The sequence below is a fragment of the Orcinus orca genome, chromosome 6 (genome assembly GCF_937001465.1).
Source record: "Orcinus orca chromosome 6, mOrcOrc1.1, whole genome shotgun sequence".
NCBI lineage: Eukaryota > Metazoa > Chordata > Mammalia > Artiodactyla > Delphinidae > Orcinus > Orcinus orca.
Window position 1 is genome coordinate 92,318,439 of NC_064564.1, and position 24,043 is coordinate 92,342,481.

At 35.1% G+C, this 24,043-nt stretch overlaps 2 protein-coding genes across 4 annotated transcripts in view; one reads left to right on the top strand and one right to left on the bottom strand.

Annotated features, from left to right (window-relative positions):
• The window catches only part of SMC2 (structural maintenance of chromosomes 2), a 51,419-nt gene extending 39,897 nt beyond the window's left edge, over positions 1-11,522 (top strand). For 2 of the 3 annotated variants that reach the window (XM_033431221.2, XM_033431223.2), the window contains 5 exons: positions 635-835; positions 3,164-3,280; positions 6,416-6,576; positions 9,639-9,786; positions 10,678-11,522. In XM_033431221.2, coding sequence (XP_033287112.1) covers positions 635-835; positions 3,164-3,280; positions 6,416-6,576; positions 9,639-9,786; positions 10,678-10,836 — 786 coding nt within the window. In that variant the 3' untranslated portion in view covers positions 10,837-11,522. Of the gene's footprint in view, positions 1-634; positions 836-3,163; positions 3,281-6,415; positions 6,577-9,638; positions 9,787-10,042; positions 10,637-10,677 lie in introns of those variants that run through there. The other variant, XM_033431222.2, reaches the window with a different exon arrangement.
• Positions 1,047-24,043, bottom strand: part of LOC101286198 (olfactory receptor 13C3-like) — a 340,583-nt gene continuing 317,586 nt past the window's right edge. The window contains 1 exon segment of the mRNA XM_049710996.1: positions 1,047-1,222. The gene's annotated coding sequence lies outside the window, so the exon portion shown is untranslated.

Below are 24,043 nucleotides of genomic sequence, written 5' to 3' on the forward strand. Positions count from 1 at the left end.
AAGCACTATAATTAAAAAACTTTAATTGGTTATATTATATGAAGAAGTATTTTACTGTGCCTTGTCAAAAGAGGGTGGCAAGGGGATAGAGTCAATATTCAGGACAGTTTACTTAGATTATAATTTCCAGAAGAATTATTAGATATCACTCAGGATTAGGCTTCCATGATTTTACCAACTCTGTGACTTAAGTATTCTTATAAGACTTTTAACTTTCACAAGTTGTTTTTTTGAAGCAATTGATTGAATTTGGTAAAATCTGGAGCCTCATCTGACTTATATTTCATTATAATGGAGATGTTCTATATATGTGTGTGCATACACACACACACACACACACACACAGACACACACTTTGTAACTATTTCTCTTGAGTTGGCTCTTACTCTCATGCTTGAGTAATAGGAAAATCTTTGTCTATATAGTCTCAAGTTTCTTACCTATCCTCCAGGTAAAAATATTCTTAATTATAAGTCCACTGTCAACAGTGAATCTCATTTTTTCCAAATGTGTCATTGTGGGATTTTTTCCCAAAATGTGTGGTTTAAAATTAGTAAATATTTAAGAAACTAATTTTTAAATAAAGGTTTGTAAGCAATGATATCATTCTATTATCATTATCACATGTGGCTAGGTGTCCAAAATGTTGAAAGATTATGACTGGATTAATGCAGAGAAACACCTCTTTGGGCAACCCAATAGCACCTATGATTTCAAAACTAACAACCCAAAAGAAGCTGGTCAGAGACTTCAGAAGTTGCAAGAAATGAAGGAGAAACTAGGAAGAAATGTCAATATGAGAGCTATGAATGTACTGACAGAAGCTGAAGAGCGGGTAAGTCACTTTGCTATGACTGTTTGGCCACTTCAGAATATGAGTAGCACTGATGGCTTCATATGACCCCTGAGGCGATTATTAGAGTCAATCTTTTACTTGATGCTTTTGATAACTTGTTTTCTTTGCATTTTCCCTTTCTGCCTTTCCAGTTATTTCTTTTCTTATTTCATTCTTTTTGCATCATCAGTTATATATTCTGTTTTACCTTGAATGACTTTTCCAACTCCTTTCTTATTTTTGGTGTAAATAAAAACAACATTTTTGATCATGTTAGCTCTTCACATTTCTATCATTTCTTTCACTTGCCTTTTTGAAAGATTTTGAAAAATAGAGTACAGGTTTCCCCCACTGTCCAAAAGTAGCGCCAATCCTGTGAAACTATTCCTGTGAAATGGTATAAAGCAAAGAAGCAATTACCTTAGGGCACATCTTGCTAACAGATGCATAAAATAAACTGAGATAAAGCACAGATGCTCATCGACACAGTTCAAAGCTCTGGCGGCTTAATGCTGAGATGCTTAGTGTTGTTCCCTGTGAGGAGCTTGATGGTGCCACTCTCCCTGCTCGGGGTGTGTGCTGCTTCTCTAAGGGCTCACTGCAAAACACATGTTGCATACTATTTGTGCTTTTTACCTTTTCTTGTAAAAGTAGTGGTGTAAAGCAAACTTCCGAAAAGTGGGGGACACCTGTGTCCTGCTGTCTGCCTCCTCACGGTCAGCCACTCCATAACTCCTGTCTTCCTTTGACTCCAGTATATGCTGGAGCCATCACATAAGTAAATGGCTAAGATTGTTATATACATAAACACTGTTTTAATCTGTAAATGCAGCAGTGTCTTCTCTGTTTTAATGCTCTCAGTTACTTGATAATGTTATCCATCTCCCCTACCTTTTATAGTCTGCATGTCCCTAGAAAAACCCAAAGGAGAAAGCAGTTCCTATTGATGGCTCCATAGGAAATAGCAATCTGAGTAATTTTATATTATACCTTCTTTAATTCTGTAAAATTCTGTTTGAATTTGTATAGCAGAGTTAATGAGAGCTCTGTAAAAATGGAAATACTTATGAGCTCAATCACTTTTAACGAATTTTTTGGTAACAGGTTTTTGTAAACCGTTATTGACATTAGTGTCTACAGAGAATCTATGTTAGATGCTGAACAGTCTAATAATGCACCTGCTGTGATCTCTATAAAACGTTCCTGCTGGTTTACATTTCTCCATTAAACCTTTGCAATATATGGCATCTTTTTGGAAAAGAAATATTTTGTCTGAATTTGAGCTGCTTAACATCATGAAACTTGTTTACTTTTACTTGTTTGCTTCATTAGATAATGATAACTGGGGCTAATATTTTTTTAAAAGAATTTACCAACTCCCATCTCCTTACCAGAGAGGAGGCCTCTATTGTTGATCAGCAGCCGGCCTTTTGTTGTTATATTTTGTGTCACCACATATAAGAAACTACATCGAATTAGCAAGGAATAGGATAAAAATATGGCCAAGCTCCTAAAACCTCCTCTCCACAAAGGAGAGAGATGGCAAGGAAACTAGCAAGACTGGCTGGAGTTTTTCAGGGAGAATTTGAAGCTCCTTGAAATGTGAGGCTTTGAGGAGAAATAAGTTAAAAGGATTTTTAGAAAGTTCTGCTGCTGCTCATGGTTTATTCTCCCTCTGTTGCCTCCCTCAAAATTTTTTTCAGTAAATTTCTACATTAACCAGGGAAGGCTACTTTGAAGATGTGATGTTTGAGTGGAAACTTGAGGCACCTGTTATGTCAGAAATAGAGGAAGAACAAAGCAGGGTCCATAAGGCTACAGTGAGCTTATTATGTTCACGAAACTGAAAAAAAGTGACCATATGGCTGAAGCCTGGGGAGGAGTGTGATGCCAGAAATTCAGAGATAAATAAGATCCAATTTATGTAGGACTTTATACACCATGGTGAAGAATTAAAATTTTATTTGTGTCACTGCTAAGACTGACCTTGCTTCTTAAGCATGCAGGGCTACTTTTGAGTTTACATATGACAAATTTTCCTTTTTGCCTTGGCTGCTAGGAAGATAAGGGAATACTAGTGGAGTCAAAATATTTCAACAGCTTGTCCTATAAATTCTCAGTTATAGTAATTGAATTTTACATATAGATGATATATTTACTTTCCTTAATTTGGCTTACATTATAATTCAATGTAGTATATCTTTTTGGTAAATAGGAGTTGTATATATTGCATATAAGAATAATGAAATCTCTTTATTCTTGACTGAATTCTAGAATATAAAGAAAATTTTGTGTTTTCCCAATTAAGTATGCCTTTTATCTTACTAGTATAATGACTTGATGAAGAAGAAGAGAATTGTAGAAAATGACAAATCCAAAATCCTTGCAACTATAGAAGACCTTGACCAGAAGAAAAACCAAGCCCTAAATATTGCTTGGCAAAAGGTATTTGAACCGAAAATTGTATAATTTATTCTGTATGAGGAAAGGATGAAAGATAAAGTTAATAGGGTTGTACTCTAAGATGAATTTGAAATAGCTAATTTTTGTTTGAGGCACAGCTCAGACCTTAATTAAAACCTTGTAGGCTTTTTAAAGCATTTTGTCCTTTTGGACTTTACTACTGATATGCAAAGATAAGTTGTGTCATTCCATCATGCTCTCATAGTCTACTTCTCTGGTTCCTAAGCTATATTAAATTTCTAATTTTCTAGATTTCTACATGTTTCCTTCTTACATCGTTTGCCGGGTCTGGGTTACTGTTTACCCTCTTTCCTTCTTATGAGATCATAGGTTCTAATATTGGACAGTATCTAAGGTTTCTTCCAAATATCTGCTATAGTCCCACTCATCCTCTGCTTAAAACTGGAAGCATTATCTGTTTCACAATGGGGAAGCTCTCTCTAACTGTTGGAAAACCTCTCCAAAGGACTCCTTCAGTTCTTAGCTCTTCAGTTTCTCTTGCCCAGACTCACATAGGTCAAATATTAGTTCTAAGAATGTTTCTATAGCAAGATTGTGTATTCCTTACCACTTATAAATTAATTGCATTTCAGAATTCATAAGTATTAGGCTTTCTTAGATTTTTAGCAAAGGATTTTTATACATGTTAGATTAATAATTACATAATTATAAAGTAATACTAACTTTATATAATTATAGTTAAGAGCAGTTCTGTCATTTTACATGAATTATCTTAATTCCATAACTTTGATAATTATTATCTCTATTTTACAAATGAGGAAACAAGCTTAGAAAGGTGAAATAGCCTAATATCATAACAGTCAAAAGGTAGAAAAAGTGGAATTCTCTTTTCCTAATTAGAACTAAAGTTAAAATTGCCTTTTGTTGCTTTTTAAGAAGTAGAACTGGGTAATAAACAAGGAAGTTCAGTATTCATTTCCAGGATTCATATGCCAACAGAATCCCAATTACCATTTTTGTTTCGTTTTATGACAACTTTGGCAGATTTCAAGGTTCTTTACTATTATTTCTACTTCCCTGGCTGCATAGATTTATCTCCTTTAGGATAATTCCTTAGCCTCTTCTGTGAAGTTTTCCTATACCTACCATAGAAAAAGACTCCTCCTCAAAAGATTCCATAGTTACTATGCTGTTTGGTACTTTAGCAGGCCTGGGCCTCGGGGATTTAACTGGCACCTTACCTCTTTTTCTCTTTTTAATTCTTCAGGAACTTTATTTTTGGTAATGGCAGAACAATTGTGTCTTTCAATTGCATTGTTTTTCCTGCTCTACAACTTATTTTCAGTGTTCAGTCTCCCTGTAGTATTTGTCTTTTAAAAAATGCTTGCAAAAAGTTGGCCCCATTATTCTTGCACAATATGTGGATTTAACACTAGATCTGAGAGAGTCTGTCTTTTGTTTTCCCCATGGTTCCTGGATTTAGTGTGAGTACAAATTTATCTTTTCAACTGATTTTTCCCCAGTCTCTAAAGTTCTCCCAAAGCAAGTAAATTTATTGAGTGCTTAAGATATATGTCAGGCACTATTCTCCTATTAATTTTCCCACTTAATTCTCAAAGTAACCTAATGAAGTAGGTACTATTATTATCAGCATTACATTATTTCCTTATGGCTTCAAGTATAGTTGATTGACAAAGCCAGAGTATTTTAGGCACTGGTTGTGTTTTTTGCTTTTTTGTTTCCTTCTAGCCTTATTGGAATTTCAAAATTCAGTTTATTTCCTATCTATATTCTTCTCTACCCATTAACTGAAAGTTTGTCTTTTCCCTTTTGGAGGAATTTCCACATGGGATCCAGGATCCATGGTCATCTTTGGGATTTAGTAGCATTTAGTAGTCTTAGTTTTGAGCTGCCTCTCTCCTGCCTGGTCAAAAAATTTTTTAAAAGAAAAGGTGTTTATAAATACAATGCTATCTTCTGTCATTCTCCTAGAAAAGACAGCAGTCCTCTCCTCATTGTGATGAACCTTGCCTAGCTCTGGAAATCTATCCCAGATAAAACTAGAATCTACTTTCTCTGTGTAGGATATTAGCATGTGTACAGTTGTTCTTAAGATATGTGTTCCTTAGTAAATTTATATTTAGGAGACTGTTTATGTCTAGGAGATTTCCTTATTACTACAAATATTCATAAAAAGTGTATTTGCACTTGAATTTTATACTTGAAGGTGGAGATTTCCCTAGAGAACATGGATGTCAAATCCTCATGTGTGTGTGCACATGTGTGCATGCATGTGTACATTCTCAATTGTCTGCTGAACTCTCTAAGATTATTAGTCATGTCATGTCTTTGAAGACAGATGGCTGAATTCTCAAGGCATTGATCAAGTGTGTATGCACAAAAATTACTCAGTTACAGTCTAGAATATTGGTCCTAAATCTCTGTGTAATCTTCTGCTGAGCCTTTATGGGAATAGGCCAAATAGCTTCTTTAGCCTTTTTCTTTTGGGGCGCAATCCTGTTCCTGTCCCTTGATACCTTAACTTCTTTGGCTTTGAGAAGAAGCATAGAAAAGAACCACTGAACACCTTTAACAGATCTGGTTTGATTTCATGCCTTGTTTTCTCCTAGACTTCACCCTGATCTTAGGCTTCTTAAAGTTAGCTGATAACCACAGGCCTTACCATACCAGTCAACAGAATACAAATTTTTTAAGAGAACATTTTATGCCAAAAAGAGTTTTTGTTTTTCTTCTCCAGCTGAAAGTTCAATCTCCTATATTATCCAGTTGTGTGTCTCTGAGGATTCCGGCAACCATGGCCTTTTGTTGTATCAAAACTTCATGGTAGAGTTAGAGGTATAGCCTCTAGTTTCCCCTGGAAGTTAGAGCAAAGCTCAGTAAACTCTTTCTGTAAAGGGACAGGTAAGTATTTCAGAGCCATGTAGTCTGTGTTGCAACCACTAGACTATATTGCTGGCAGCCATAGACAATACATAAGTGAATGGGCATGGCCGGATTTGTCACATGGACCATAACTTGCCAACCTCAGAGCTAGGGTAACAGACAACAAAATGCTCCTGCTGGTTTGCATATATACACATCATTTGATTCTTCTTGGAAAACCTTCTCTGATATTTTAATCTTTTTTTTATCCAGGTGAACAAGGACTTTGGATCTATTTTTTCCACTCTTTTGCCTGGTGCTAATGCTATGCTTGCACCACCAGAAGGGCAAAATGTATTGGATGGTCTGGAGTTTAAGGTTGCCTTAGGAAATACTTGGAAAGAAAACCTAACTGAACTTAGTGGTGGTCAGAGGTGAGTGAGTAATCCCTTTGCAATAATCCTCTTACTTTATTATAGTCCAACATCTCATTGCCTCCCAATTTTATTTCAGATTTGCTTTGCTATCTTTGCATGTAGAATTTAAGGAGCCTAATATGTGAGACTACAAATTTTAGTTAGGACATTTGATTAACATAGTAGGCAACAAAGTAGAAATAAGGATTAGCAACTAGAAAACTAGACAAAATACATGAGAAACAATTACTTTCAGACATTGGAAAATGGATAACCCAGGAAATACCTGAGAGAAATGAAACAAAAATGCTGAGTCCACTGTTTACCCTAGCTTTCTCCCTAGAAGCAATTTTTTGACTGCAGATGCAGGGAGGGAAACCCACACAAAGTCCAGTAGTCTTACTAAAAAATGAAGGAAACAGATTAGAATTTGGGGAAGCCCCAGAGAGCTACACATTAGCATTACATTTGCACTACCTAAAGTGAAGGCTATTTTAGACACCCCTTAGCAAAGGTTCATTGCAGGCCCAACATGCTTTAAAGACAGACAACAACGTTGAGACTGTAAACAACATAATCACAGTGTTCAGCATCTAATAAAAATTACTAGACAGAAATCGAGAAAATATGATTCATAACCTAGAGGAAAAACAGACCCAGAAATGACAGGTGATGAAACTAGCAGACAAGGAGGTTAAAGAGTTACATTAACTATTTACAAGAAAAAAAGAATGTGATGAGAGACATGGAAGCTATAAACGAAGAATCCAGTGGAACTTCTAGAGATAAAAAATATACCTGAAAGGAAAAGTTTACTGCTTAAGATTAACAACGGATTCGACAGAATAAAAGAAAGATGACTCAATTTGAAGACATATCAATAGAATCTATTCAAGTCAAGCTTAGAAACACAAAACTGTAAAAACAAAAAGAGCTTCAGTGACCTGTGGGACAATATTGAGAGATCTAACATACATGTAATTGGAGTTTCAAAGGGAGAGGAAAACAGAAAAAGACAAAAAAAATAATGGACCCAGATTTTCCAGATTTGATGACTTCTGTAAACCCACATACTTGATTTCTGTGAACCCCAGGTAAGATAAACGCATACACTCGCTTCCTGCACATACAGTAACACAGCAAGGCATGTCATATAAAGTTGCTGCAAACCAGTGATTAGGAGAAAAATCTTAAAAGCAGTCAGAGAGAAAAAGGCATATTAAGTGCCAAGGAACAAAGAGGAATGACTTTAGCCTTCTTGTTAAAAACTATGCAAGCCATTATAAAGCAGAAACTAACACACCATTGTAGAGCAATTATACTCCAATAAAGATGTTAAAAAAAAACAAAACAAAAAACTACGCAAGCCAGAAGTCTGGAACAACATCTATAAAGTGCTAAAAGAAAAATGTGTCAACCTAGAATTCTGTATCTAGTAGAAATATTCTTCATATTGAAGGCAATATATTTTTTCATAAAAACAAAAGGTGGAAGAATTTGATTCCAGCAGAACTGTACAAGTTAAAGGAAGTTCTCTGGTGAAAGGAAAATGATACCAAATGGAAACTTGGATCTACATAAATGAAAGAAGAGTACTGGAAATAGCATGTTCTGGGCTTCAGGGAAGTTTCTCCCAGCCTTGTGTTATGCAGTGATTCAGACAATCAGTATATCGAGAGAAACTTAGAAGGTCATTTGGCCTAACTTCTTAACTGCAGAGAGCCAAATAATTAAAACCTCCTGAGAGAAAATTGTGAATATCAATATAATTGAAGATGTTTATTAATTTTGTATTTTTTCCCCTGCAGGATGTACAGTCCACAGTTCTTGAATTGTTCTCATGTGCTCTATGCCATCATGTAACTCTTCTCTTATGGATGTAGAAAATACTAAGACCTGTTAATTTCTCTTATGAAATCTTTTGTCATTTTTATGAATAGAAGTCCACTCTTTATTTTTCATTACTGATAAAATTCCAAAATATTTTAAGTCAAAAAAGACAGCTTCTGCTGCCTGTCAATCAAAGTTGAATTCCACAGTTTAGATCACAGCATCTTTAATTGTTTTTGCCAAAGTCCTAGAAAATTTTTTGAGGAAAATAGAGAATGTATGCTTATTTTCTTACTGGAACCTAAAAATTATTTCCATAATTAAGATGATATAAACTTATTTTCAGATTATTATGGATTATACCATAATCCAGCATAGTAGTTTAAGTGTTGATGAGTTGTTTTTAAGCTCAGTGCCTTAAATATTTGGTACAGAGAAAGACACTGAAAAGTAATTTTAGGTTTCTTGAGTGACCTCAGCTACCCTCGCTACCCTCTATAGCAGTAAAGATCAATTTGTTTGGTTTTTATTGTACTGTTTCATTCATTTCCTTTGCTAGAAATTTTGGTTTCACCTTCCTAGACCCCCTCTACTTATACACACAATTTTTTTTCCCCACTTACATGTTTCTTAATAAATACCCTATTGGAATACAGTAAGCATTAGACTATTTACTCCAGTGCTGCATGTCAGGAGATATTTGAAGTTACAGAATTAAGTGTGCTACAGATGTTACTGTAATTTTAATACTATTTTTAAATAATTCTAAACATTTGTATTACAATAAACAAGGCTTTTTAATGAAATATTTAAGAAAAATATAAGAATTGTTATATTTCTTCATTCCAGACTAGAACAAAAACAGCTGTAGTTAAAGGGGATATAGAAAAGAACTGAAAAAGAGTTTTAGGGAGAGAAAGAGAAAACTATTAACACTAATATGATCTTTTCTTAAGCTTAGGTGCCAAATATAACATCCTAATTATCTGACAGGAAAGAAGAACATATACCTGTTTTATTCAAAATAAAACTTGTTGAAGAGAGGGGAAAATGGAAAGCTAAAGTAGAAAACATTTTAATGAAACAAAAGTTTTCAAGTTTGAAACTTAAGATTCTTTTTTCTATAACTATCTTTCAGCTAAATTGGCACTATTCATAATAGTAACAGGACAGCAGATTTGCTTCAGTGCTTTGGTAAAAAGTGGTAAAATCAAGTTCTGACAGCTTTTCTTTCGACCTTCTTTTCTTAGGTCTTTAGTGGCTTTGTCATTAATACTGTCCATGCTCCTCTTCAAACCTGCCCCAATTTACATCCTGGATGAGGTAGATGCAGCCTTGGATCTTTCTCATACTCAGAATATTGGACAGATGCTACGTACTCATTTCACACATTCTCAGGTAAGAACCAAAAAAAGTCTCAGAATAGTTCTAGTTTGTTTTCTAAAACTACTTTTTAGTAATGGTCAGTATAAATAAGATATTCAGGATTGAGGAATACTAAGGTGTTATGTATCTCTTTAAATATATTTCTATTCAAATGGGTATAGAAGAAAAGAGGGTTTTGTCTCTTATTAAAGAAAAGAGCCTGGAATTATAAATTATAGGTTGTAACATGAGGGAGAATCTAATTTTTTTGTAATTTGGAATTTTTTAGGGTAATTATTTTCTCTAGCTAGCTGCCAGAAGATACACAATCAAAACAAGACTGTTTCAAGGATACACCTGAAAAATATATCAGAAAATCATGTGGCACTTGATGGGGTACTCTTCATTCCTCCTAGAAAGTGATTTAAAAAACTCTTGAAGCTAAAAACAGTTTGTTTTTATTGAACTGTTGCTGCAGGAACTAAGGCTACTAAATATGATTATATAGATAATGCATTGAACAATTCTGGGGGGCTTCACTTACCATAGTTATCATAGACTGTGTATTTATTGTGGCAGTTTTTTTAGCAGCTAACAGTGGCATTTAGAGCTAGCAACAAGACAGTGATACTAAGTGGAGAAGAGAGCAACAAGCAGCCAACCAGCAGAAGATAGTAACTTGGGTAATGAAGTATTCAGAGTAAAATTAAGAGACTCCTAAAACTGCATATGGAAAGAATTCATTGAGGTGCCTAATAATAACTATTTGTCACTTGCATTTGAGGATGTGCATATGCATGGAGCCAAGCATTTAAAGCAATAACAAAGTATCTCCAAATGATTCTTAACCTCAGTATAAAAAGAGTGAACTTCTTCAAGGATACTGCAAAAAGTACTTTATGCTGTTTTTCTTTCTCCCTTAAGTTCATTGTGGTGTCCCTAAAGGAAGGTATGTTCAACAATGCAAACGTCCTTTTCAAAACCAAGTTTGTGGATGGTGTTTCTACAGTAGCCAGATTTACTCAGTGTCAAAATGGAAAAGTTCCAAAGGAAACCAAATCCAAGGCAAAAGGACCCAAATGATCACATACGGAAGTTAAAAGTACAAATTTATTCTTTCACCTTGACTTGTTTTTTAAACATAAACTTTTTAAGAACTTGGGATTCATGTAATTTTTTCATATAAAAAATTTAATCATTTTGTTACCTAACCCATTTTCTCTTCCTTTATATAATCACTTATAAATGAGCATAAATTCCTCTGTTCTGAATTAGTGTAAACTGTGGTCCAATTACTGTGATTGTGATTTTATGTATGTCATCAAATGTTTTTTCTTACACAAGTCTTTTATATATTAGGAAGCCAGAGATACATATTTGGTGGTATGTTTTGTATGTAAAAGCAAAACTACAAAGAAACAGATGAAATTAAATTATAGGATAAATATAGCTGATAATCAGCTTTTAATAATTAGCTAATTCCTACGGTAATATTTGTGTGTTTTCTATTGCTAATAATGTCATTCAGGTAAGGAAGAATTATAAAGCAAGTAGCTGGACCAACAAAGGGAACACAAAGAAAGCTATTAGGCATGCACTGAGTTATTTGTGGTTAGTTCCTTGAGGACAATGCCAGATCCTTGATTTAGACTCAGATGGGAAGCAGATCTTAAAAGATTTCTGTCATTTTAATGACGTTTGAATATCATGTTTCTGTATGCTTAGTAATTGGTCTGTGCAGTCTTGTCTTTTTAAAAATCTTTATGAGTGAGTATTTTAATAAAAGCTTGGGAGAAAGGTATGTTGCATGCTGCTCTCTGTTGCAAGTTTATCTGAAGTCTCCTAATATTTTCAATATTTCCTAATATTTTCAATAATCCAATCAATAACAATCTTGGTGAGTGAGAATATAGGAGCCAATATATATAAATAAATAGATCCATCTGTTCTACCAAAAGGACTCAAAATTTGATGATTATTATATTTCTTAGTGTCCACTGCTTTCCAGCTTAAAACCATGAATTTCCTTTAAGATTTCAAAAGATGGCGCTAATAAACACTGTAAGAATACTATATATGGTTCTTAGTATCTCTTAATATGTCCCTAGAACCATGTGTTCTGAACTCCAAATCTTGAAAGTTCTGACACGATCTAATCTGATCTTGGGTATGTTATTTTGGCCCCACATTTCTTAATACTTGAGTCTCAGTTCCTTTGTGGTATCCTTTTCCTAATGTACGCTCATACTTCCTGGCCTGGGTTTAATACTTCTCATCCTTCATCCTCATATCATATCTGAGCATGTCAGATAACACCCAGGTAACTGATACTGTGGGGCACATTGGAAAGACTGAATATGGAATTAGTTCTGTCCACTGTGGGAGGAGAAGGAGACAAAGCTGAAAATGCTGAGTTACAGGAAGTCCAGTGTCACATGAAACAGACGTAAGTATATTTCTTTTCAAATGTTTTGCAAATCATTTGCCAAAAAATTACATCAGTTCACACTGTCACCAATACAGTATGCCTGTTGACTAAAACCTAGTCAGACCTGGCTGTTAATTTTAATATTTCTAATTTACTAGTTATAAAATATTTAATTGCTATTTGAATTTATCATTTTATAAGTAACTTGTGGGATTGAATATTTTGCATATGTACTAATTTTGTTTCCTCTGCTAACAAATTTTCTATTTGTTTGTTTGCTTTCTAATGGAAATCCCCAAACATTAAATTTTTGTAATGTCATTATTCTTTGATTAGAGGGAACACATTAAGGGGAATGGGAACATTTGTTTCAAACATCTGCAATAATATGAGTAACTAATATTTATTGAGCTTTTTCTATACATCAGACACTATTTTCATTTGCACACCTTTTCACACTTAATCCTAGTAATCCTAGTAATAATCCAGTGAGGTAAGTAACTGTTGTCATCAGCACTATATAACTGACGAAATTGAACTGAGCAGAGAAGTTAAGAAACTTGCCCACAGTGTTCATACAGATAGTGAATAGCAGAGCCAAGATACAAATCTTAGTAGTTGGTCTCCAGAACCTATTATACACTACCTCTCTGACAGCTCAAACATCTGCATTTATTGTACATAGTAAATTTAAAAGAGGTCTGGATGACTAGTATGCACAACATGTGAAAATTATCTTTAGGAAGAACCACCAACATTTGAAGAAAGGATTCCTTGTATTTTTGTTTTGGTATTTCACGTATGCTAACAGCAAATGCAAAAGCAAAGACTTGAGAATCCCTCTTCCATATGGTGGAGTAATCTAACAGGCCAATACTCCCACAGTCATGTCATTTGCAAATAAGAGTGATGAGAGCTGGCATATTTGCCTTTTCCCCCAAATTAGGAGCATTCAATCTTTCACCACTGGATATAATGTTAGCTCTAGGCCTTTGGTAGATACTCTTTATCAAGTTAAAGAAGTTCCCTTCTATTCCAAGTTTGATCATAATTTTGTCATGGATGGGTGTTGAATTTTCTCAAATGCTTTTTCTGCATTGATATGACCAGATGACTTCTTCTTTACACCTGTTAATGTTATAAATTTACATTGCTTAATTTTTGAATATTAAACAAGCCTTGTATCCTTGGAATAAACCCCACTAGGTCATGATGTATATTTCTTTTTAGCTGTTGCTGGATTCTGTTTGCTAATAGTTTGATCATGATTTTTGTGAATATTCATGAGGGGCATTGTTCTGTAGGGTTTTTTTGGGTTTTTTTCCTTCTACTTTTTGGTTTCAGGGTAATACTAGCTTTATAAAATGAATTTGGAAATGTTTCCTCTTTTGTTTTCTGGAGGGTTGTATAGAATTGGTGTGAATTCTTTATTTTGTAGAATTTTCCTGCGAAACCCTCTGGGCCTAGAGATTGGGGAGGGGGGTGGTAAAATGAGTACAGTTTCTTTAATAGTTATTGGGCTATTTAAATTATCTATTTCATATTGGGTGACTTGTATTTTTTAGGAATTGTTTCATCTAAACTATCAAATTAGTGTATAGAGGTTATGGCATTTCCTCATTATCCTTCTGATGTCTACAAGTTCTAAATTGATATCCCTTGTTTTATTCCTGATAATGGTAATTTGTGTCTTTTCTCTTTTTATCTTTGTCAGTCTTGCTGGAGATTTGTCAATTATATTGTCTTCAAAGATTTTCTAATTTACATTTTGACTATTGACTTTTTTTTGGAGTGTTTTTCTTAACATCCAAATACTTAGAGATTTTCCAGGGAGCTTTATTTTACTGATTTCTAGTTTAATTTTGTTATGGTCAGGGCTCATACTTTGTATCATTTCAATTTTTAAAAAAATTGTTAGAAAATGATAGATTTAAGAACTTCTATTAGAAAATTTAAAAACATACAAATTCAGTGGTCTAAAGTTCTCTTAATCTTTTTTCTAGATAAGAATAAACCCAAATTAAATAAATAGAAATAATAAAGTGTAAAAATCAACCATGTATAAGACAGAAGAACAATGGAGAAAATCAATGAAACCAACATCTGTTTCTCAAAAGAGCAACAAAATCAGTAGATCTCTAATTAGACCAATCAGGTAAACCAGAGAAATTACAAATCACAAATATCAGGAATGAAGGAAGAGTTGACACTGTGGATCTTACCTTACTTAAAAGGATGCAAAATTATGACCATTTTTATGCCAGTAAATTTGACAACTTAAGACAAGATAGAACAATTAGGAAAATAAAACTCACCAAAACTGACACAAGAAGAGACAAAACCTGAATAGCCTCACATCTATGAATACAACTGAAATTATTATGAAATATCTTCCCACAAAGAAAACTCCAATCCCATTTAGTTCCTCTTATAAATTTTTCCATTCAACGAAGAAATAACACCAAGCATAATTATACAAAGTTTTTCAGAAAGTAGAGGGGGAGGGAATACTTCCAACTTATTTTATGAGGCCAGTGTTGTCTGATACTAGAACTTGACAAAGACATTACAAAACAAGAAAATAACAGGACAGTGGTCCTCATGAACATAGGAACAAAAATCCTGAAAATATTAGCAAGCCAAATCTAACAACATCTATAAAAGTTAAGCCATTTTCAAGTTTTTCAAAAGATGGTACTGACATATTTATTTGGAAAAAGAAACATACAGGAAGAGTAACTAAAAATGAGTCATAGACCCAAAAGTAGTTAAAACACTTCTAGAAGACCATTTTGGTGGCCTTAGATTAGGCAAAGATTTCCTAGGACAAAAAACAAACCATAAAAAAAAAAAAAAGACAAATGGAACATTAAAATTGAATTGAAAATCTCTTCAAAAGATAACAAAAAGACCACAGACTAGGAAAAATTATTTTCAGTGTACAGAGTTGACAGAATTGAGTACAAGATGTATAAAGAACTTATAACTAACATTGGATATTTGCATGAATGGTGCAAAAGCAATGGTAGGTAAAACTGCTGTCACTTGGCATAAATCAAGGGAGTGCCACACACTGTACAAGTAGTACTGATTGCATTCTTCACTGCCATTTATTTGAATTTTTTAAAAATGGCAGTTTCACTTGAGTATATTTAATGAAGCTGTAAAAGTTACATCTCAACATCTGGAGTACATGTCTTCAATAACGTGAGTGATAAAATGAGAATTATGTATAAAGCACATATCAAAACATGTTTTTTTTCAGAAATGCAGTTATTTCAGTTGGGGGCTGAAGTAACCCTTTTCATGGAATTCCATTTGTACTTGAACAGATAGACTAAGACAAACTATAGTTATTAAGTCTATGGTATTTGGTAGACATTTGTCAAAAATGAACAAAGAGAGCCTGTCATAAGAACCTGACATTTTTGTTGCAAATAATAAAATTGTAGCTCTCAAATGAAAATTAGAATTTTGGCAACCTTGTATTCCTCATTGTGGACTTGACATCTTCTCAATACTAAAGACTTCTGATAACACTGGTAGTAATATTAACACATGGGGGCTTCCCTGGTGGCGCAGTGGTTGAGAGTCCGCCTGCCGATGCAGGGAACACGGGTTCGTGCCCCGGTCCGGGAAGATCCCACGTGCCGCGGAGCGTCTGGGCCCGTGAGCCATGGCCACTGAGCCTGCGCGTCCGGAGCCTGTGCTCCGCAGCGGGAGAGGCCACAACAGTGAGAGGCCCGCGTACCGCAAAAAAAAAAAAATATTAACACATGGGATTTTTTTTTAGATATTATGAAATGTGTTAACATTTTGAAGATCTGCATAACTCAGTGAATGGTATTTTCCAGTGACCAATGTGTGATGTTACAAAATCGTGGATGGGTAAAATAGCCATTCTAATTACAGGAAAGACCAGTGATTCTAGTGTTAGAAGGTAGGAGAACTTTTTTTTTTTTTTTTTGTGCCACGCGGGCCTCTCACTGTTGTGGCCTCTCCCGTTGCGGAGCACAGGCTCCGGATGCGCAGGCTCAGCGGCCGTGGCTCACGGGCCTAGCCGCTCCGCGGCATGTGGGATCTTCCCGGACCGGGGCACGAACCTGTGTCCCCAGCATCGGCAGGCGGACTCTCAACCACTGCACCACCAGGGAAGCCTGGTAGGAGAACTTTTGATACAGTTTCAGATTCCACATAGCAACTGGCTTAAGAAGCTGTCACTTGTTGCATTTTGTTGTTAGTATCAAGAAAGAATATCTACATTATCTAATACTCCTCCCCTTCCCAACTATGTATTTATTCTCAACTCTAGACAGGAAACTTGAATAAGTTGTATAAGTAGAAAGGGGTGGAGGCAGGATTTAAACTCAGACTGTCTAGCTGAAGAGCCATACTCCTAGCCATTATGACATAACAAACTGTAAGGTATACTCCTTGCTTTGTACCTGGAGCTGAAAGAACATTCACATTATTTTGCATAGGTGAGATTCTTACGTCACATGTCATGCATGGGTGGGAGCAAGGAGTGATATATTTAAATCCATTGTAGAGAACAAAGATTGCAGATTAGTCCTAAGGGTTTAGTGAGATAGTATGGCTACTAATCCCTAAAGGTGTGACAGAATGGTAGGCATAAACGGTCCCTTTTCTTGCCACCAGTTAAGGACCAGAGTTCTTTTCAATGGCCTGAGGCTTCACGTATTATCCTTTACCACTTACCCAGGTTATAGGATGAGCTCTGTTACCTGATGGTCATTAAGCATCTAAAGTTCTTTTAAATCTCAAGGCTCACTCTTGCTCCATTCTGCATATTGGTCCTAGTGCACACTGCTGCCCTATTTAGACATTTTGGCATTCTAAGCCCTCTAATCACAGCCTATCTTAAACTGTCTTTATGAAGGAGCCCTACCCCACCCAATCTGCAACAGTTGCCCCTCCTGAACACAGCTTTCTTCTCTATCTCTACGTTTTTGCGCATGCTCTTCTCTCCACGTGGAAGTTACTCTGTACCATCCTCCCGACAGTGTACCCACAAGATTCTGCTCAAAAGTCGCCACTTCTATGGATACTTCTCTATTCCCATCCCCTTCAAATGGCATCAAAAAATAGTCCAAAGTTGTAGTAACTGAACACGTCTTAGTTCTTCTAGTAGATTATAAACTGCTGAGTGCATCTCTGTAGAGCTCGTAACCTAGTAGTGCCTTGATCTCAAAGATTATTTGCTTAGTAAATGAGTATAAGGAATCAAAAAAGTTAAAGATGGAATAGACCATTACCACACTGTATGGATTATCAAACTAACTAGAATGAGATAGATGAACCCATATTCACTCTGAAAAGTTATTAGTAGGATTTTGTCACGTAACCATGCTTGCAAAATGAAGTGTCGCAGTAAAATTTTATAAGCCAGGATTTCATGCTAGAGATTTTTTCCTCCAAAGAATTAAAAGAATTGATGGTATCAGCCCTTTTATATGTTATTATCTGTTATTTCCTATTCTACTGATATTTTTGTAGGTGTGAAAAGTATATAAATTGTCTAAACTATTGTATTCCAAAGGTGAAAGGTTTTTATTTCACATCAACTTTAATCAAAGACATAATTTTAAATCCCTTAGTAACTTAGGTATAGAAGTTTGCTTCATTGTTAATTACTTAGGATTAAAAATCCACAGCAGATGTTAATTTGAAGAAAAGAAAAAGAAAAATCTAAAAAATACTCTTATCCTGAGAGTGCTTCCAGCTCAGCATAAGGAGGCAGGTGTTAAACATACCCTGACTACCCCTGCTTTTGGGGACCAGAAAGAGCATGAATAATTTACTTTTATAAATAACTCCAATACATTAGCTTTATCTTCCACTCCCTCTCTCAAGTAATTTCCACCAGGGCTACATGAACCAAAACTGCACTGTGCTGCCAGTCCACGGCCTACGCTCTTCCCTGGTGGGTTGCTATTGAAAACGTGAGAAGGCAAAATGTAGATTCAGGATAAAGAGAGAAAAGAAAGGAAGAAGACAAGCATACATTGCATGTAGTTTCACCTGTTACCTGACTTTAACAACAAAGTTGCTGTGATCATTCTCATAGATGAGAAAACAGAGGCTAAGAGAAGTTAATTTACCTCCTCAGTTAAGGTGCAGCAAAATCAGAATTTGAATATGTCTGACGCCAAGGTTCATGATCTTTCAACTACACAACTGTTTCTAAAATATTATTTTAAAATGTAAAAAGTATTTAAAGGAAAAAAACCTTTACACACAAGATTTACTTAAATATGTATAACTTCGAAATGAACTCCTTTTGCCTTCCATTCTCATAAAACTGTAAAATAACAAAAAATACAAACCACCACAAAAACAAAGTTTAGCTCAATAACATCTAATTATGCAGGTAAAGGTGAAACAGTTAATGCTTAGAGCGAGACTCTGAAGAGCAGCATGTTAATGTGAATCTTGTAATGAATCATTTTCCCACCACTTTTCTCACTCTTCACTATAAAACCTTGTACGGCATGCTATAATGTCATTTTCTCATCACCTGCTGGGTGTGCAGATTAAGAACACCTCGGTTCTTTTATTTCATAGCCTATTAAAATACCTCTACTTCATGCTAAAGAGATTGTTTATAGAAGTATAAATGAAATCACCATGCAATGCTTAATATGCAAGCTGTTGAGATGCGCCCCAAATATGTATGTATTTTTAAACTTACCAAAATTAAAAGCACAAAAATTTAACTGACGGCATTACAGACCTGAAAATGTATCCTGAGATTGCTCCCCAGAGATCCTCAAATTGCAGCTTGAAAAAGATTGCACTATAGTATATCAAAGATATACTTACATAATTTGTATAGAGGATCATTATTCTCTAACAAAGGCAAGGTTCTTTTCACAGCATTTTTACTAGTATTTCACATCTCTGTTCCACTATACTTTATGTAGGATAAAGCTTCTTCACCTTCCTGAAAGGTGACAGCTTCAGAACACCCTTCCTGCCTGTTATTTTGGGACTAAGGAAAGCTAGCTGGAATAGCTCTCCCATTTTGGGTCTAATTTTTAATTTCACAAAGTCCTGTAAAAATGTCAAATGTAATGCAACCTATTTATTATGCCTCTTTCATAATGTGAAATTGATAATATCAAACTGATAGGATGATAGAAAAATTAAATTAGACAATGGTACATGTTTGCCCTTTCTTGAAACATATAAGGTACAGAAAACATGTTAAACCCTATTCCCACTAGCATATGGAGACAAGGTATGGAAACAACCTAAGTGTCCATTGATGGATGAATGGATAAAGAAAATGTGATACACACACACACACACACACACACACACACAGGAATATTATTCAACCATGAAAAAGAAGGATATCTTGCCATTTGCAACAACATGGATGGACTCTGAGGACATTATACTAAGTGAAATAAGTGAGACAAAGAAAGACAAATACCATATGATCTCACTTACCTGTGGAATCTAAAACAAAACAAAAAAACCCTAAACTCACAGAGAACAGATTGGTGGTTCCCAGGGGTGGGGGATGGGCGAAATGGGTGAAGAGGGTCGAAAGGTAAAAACTTTCATTTATAAAATAAATAATGGGGATGTAACGTATAGCATGGTGGTTATAGTTAATACTATATTGTAATTTGAAATTTGATGAGAGATCTTAAAGGTTCTCATAAAAAATTTTTATACCTATGGCAATGGATGTTAACTAGGCTTACTGTGATCATTTTGCAATATATACAAATATTGACATTGTATACCTGAAACTAATGTAATGTTATATGTCAGTTTCACCTCAATTTTTAAAAAAGCTGGAAAGGCAGTCTAGGACTGGATTGAGAAAAGTCTATTTGACTTTCAACTGTCCTCTTAACAAATTAAATTGAATGGAAAATTGATGCTAGAAAATCTAATCAGATATCGGGAGAATAAAACTGAAACTCCCTCCAAAAATATAAAAGGAAAACGGACAAAAATTTTTCAAATGTGGCTGTAGCCCCATTTAGAAATTAGAAAATTTAGCACAATTCTAACAAGAGCAATAACCAGAGACATAATTAAAATGTTCCTGAATGGGAAAAAAATACTATAAAGGCAGGTAAAAGATGTTCCTGCATTTTAGGCAAAATTATTGGAAAAGGAACCACACCTAAAGCTATCTAGGCCTTCTGATTTGCTTTTTATTACAAAGGCACCGTCTCTAACTAAACTGGAAGTCTGATAAATTCAAACTTGAATTCATGGTGTGAAAATTGTCAATTTACTAACTTTTTAACTCCAGGCACATTAAATAGACTACACTTTTTGGTGCCTCCTGCTCTGTCTAAACTACAGACAATGACAACAAACCTAACTCAGTAACCCGGGATGGAAATAAGGTTCCGCTTAGGTTCTTTAGCCTTAGAGTCTGGGTAACAGAGCATCAGAATCAACAAGTCACTTTCAGGAGCCTCTCATCCTTTCACGCCTGCCTCAGGCAACTCCTTTTCTTCCCTCCTGAACCTATCCGCTCAAGTCTTGCTGACAAACCTGATTCTCCCACTTTTTCCTGGCCTTTTGATGTTTAATGGCATGCTCTTGTAGGTAGATCCTTTGCCAATATTTCTACAGGACATTTTTTCCCCAATACTACCTTTTTTTTTTCCCAAAGCCCTGTTCCTACCTCACTTCCAGGTCCAGGCTGTCTCTAGAACTACAGCCCAGGCTAAGCCTTGCATCCTCTGCTTGTCTGGGAAGGAAATTTGGACCTTTAGAATATTTTTAAGTAAAAATATTTTTAAGTAAAAATATTCTAATGAGGAATTCGACTCATAAATGCTTTCTTTCTCTAAAAGAACATCCAAACTTTGGGAGAATAATGCCAACTAATCTAGTTATTGCAGAATCTCTTAAAGCAATGATGTTCTCCAACATGTCACAGGGAACATTATCAAATAATCCAGATAAAAAGGCTTGTCACACATTAAGTTTATAAACGTAGCAACTACCACAATGGAGGAACTTAGCACTGAATCTTTCAGGTGACCACAAGAAATTAACGTGCTGGTGCAAAGACCTGTTTTATCCTTGTGCAGGTTGTGACAGATTCCACTGAAATTGCAATTAGCAGTCTTCATGTTTTTACATTTTTTTTTCCTGTGAACACATGCTCAGAGATATTTTAGTTCTAGTTTTAGTTTCTCACCCAAATTATCATTCTTAATACAAATTCCTGTTTGCACCTGAAAGCACTCCATTTCAACTGGTGTTTTCTTACAGCATGTATATATTATTTAATATTAAAATGTTTCAAAGTGAGCTTATTAAAACCCGCACCATCTTTTTGGTTGGTATGACTCAGAAAATACAGTGAGAAGGCAGCAATTATTTGGAGAGGGAGAGGCATCAGTTCGTAGATCACTTTTCTTAGAAAACATGGTGGGGTAAGTTATATGTTGAACACTTCTGCTATTTGCCATTTCCCAAGAAAGCAAAAAATGCCCCAAACCACATAGAGCTTTTCCATTCTACATGCATATGAAACAAAATTAGAAAGTACTAACAGTAGTGCAGGACTTTTAGAATTACACTTGGATATTCTCTCATTTTCAAACTTTAAATTACATCATTAAACTTATTTTAACTATTCTTTATGTGTTTTTTGAATTTTATTTTTATACAGCAGGTTATTAGTTATCTATTTTATACATATTAGTGTATATATGTCAATCCCAATCTCCCAATTCATCCCACCACCACCTCCCCACCCCCAGCTTGCCCCTCTTGGTGTCCATACGTTTGTCCTCCACATCTGTGTCTCTATTTCTGCCTTGCAAACTGGTTCATCTGTACCATTTTTCTAGATTCCACATATATGCCTTAATGTATGATATTTGTTTTTCTCTGACTTACTTCACTCTGTATGACAGTCTCTAGGTCCATCCACATATCTGCAAATGACCAAATTTCATTCCTTTTTATGGCTGAGTAATATTCTATTGTATATATGTACCACATCTTCTTTATCCATTTGTCTGCCAATGGATATTTAGGTTGCTTCCATGACTTGGCTATTGTAAATAGTGCTGCAGTGAACATTGGACTGCATGTGTCTTTATGAATTATGGTTTTCTCAGGGTATATGCCCAGTAGTGGGATTGCTGGGTCATATGGTAGTTCTATTTTTAGTGTTTTAAGGAAGCTCCATACTGTTCTCCACAGTGGCTGTATCAATTTACATTCCCACCAACAATGCAAGAGGGTTCCCTTTTCTCCACACCCTCTCCAGCATTTGTTGTTTGTAGATTTTCAGATGTTTAACCGATGGGAGGTGATACCTCATTGTAGTTTTGATTTGCATTTCTCTAATAATTAGTGATGTTGAGCATCTTTTCACGTGCCTCTTGGCCATCTGTATGTCTTCTTTGGAGAAATGTCTATTTAGGTCTTCTACCCACTTTTTGATTGGGTTTTTTGTTTTTTTAGTATTGAGTTGAAGGAGCTGTTTATATATTTTGGAGATTAATCCTTTGTCCATTGATTCATTTGCAAATATTTTCTCCCATTCTGAGGGTTGTCTTTTCCTCTTGTTTATGCTTTCCTTTGCTGCGCAAAAGCTTTTAAGTTTCATTAGGTCCCATTTGTTCACTTTTGTTTTTATTTCCATTACTCTAGGAGGTGAGTCAAAAAGATCTTGCTGTGATTTATGACAAAGAGTGTTCTTCCTATCTTTTCCTCTAAGAGTTTTATAGTGTCTGGTCTTACATTTAGGTCTTTAATCCATTTTGAGTTTATTTTTCTGTGTGGTGTTAGGGAGTGTTCTAATTTCATTCTTTTACATGTAGCTGTCCAGTTTTCCCAGCACCACTATTGAAGAGACTGTCTCTTCTCCATTGTATATCCTTGCCTCCTTTGTCATAGATTAGTTGACCATAAGTGTGTGGGTTTATCTCTGGGCTTTCTATCATGTTCCATTGATCTATATTTCTGTTTCTGTGCCTATACCATATTGTCTTGATTACTGTAGCTTTGTAGTATAGTCTGAAGTAGGGAGCCTGATTCGTCCACCTCCATTTTTTCCCCTCAAGAATTCTTTGGCTATTTGGGGTCTTTCGTGTCTCCATACAAATTTTAAGATTTTTTGTTCTAGTTCTGTAAAAAATGCCTTTGGTAATCTGACAGGGATTGCATTGAATCTGTAGATTGCTTTGGGTAGTATAGTCATTTTCACAATATTGATTCTTCCAATCCAAGAACATGGTATATCTCTTCATCTGTTTGTGTCATCTTTTATTTCTTTCATGAGTATATTACAGTTTTCTGAGTACAGGTCCTTTGCTTCCTTAGGTAGGTTTATTCCTTGGTATTTTATTCTTTTTGTTGCAATCGTGAATGGGATTGTTTCCTTAATTTCTCTTTCTGATCTTCTGTTGTTAAGGTATAGGAATGCAAGAGAAATCTTGCATTAATTTTGTATCATGCAAATTTACCAAATTCATTGATTAGCTCTAGTAGTTTTCTGGTGGTGTATTTAGGATTATCTATGTATAGTATCATGTCATCTGCAAACAGTGACAATTTTACTTCTTCTTTTCCAATTTATATTCCTTTTATTTCTTTTTCTTCTCTGATTGCCGTGGCTAGGACTTCCAAAACTATGACGAATAACAGTGGCAAGAGTGGACATCCTTGTCTTGTTCCTGATCTTAGAGGAAATACTTTCAGTTTTTCACCATTGAGAATGACGTTTGTTGTGGGTTTGTCATATATGGCATTTGAGGTAGGTTCCCTCTATGCCCACTTTCTGGAGAGTTTTTATCATAAATGGGTGTTGAATTTTGTCAAAAGTTTTTCTGCATCTATTGA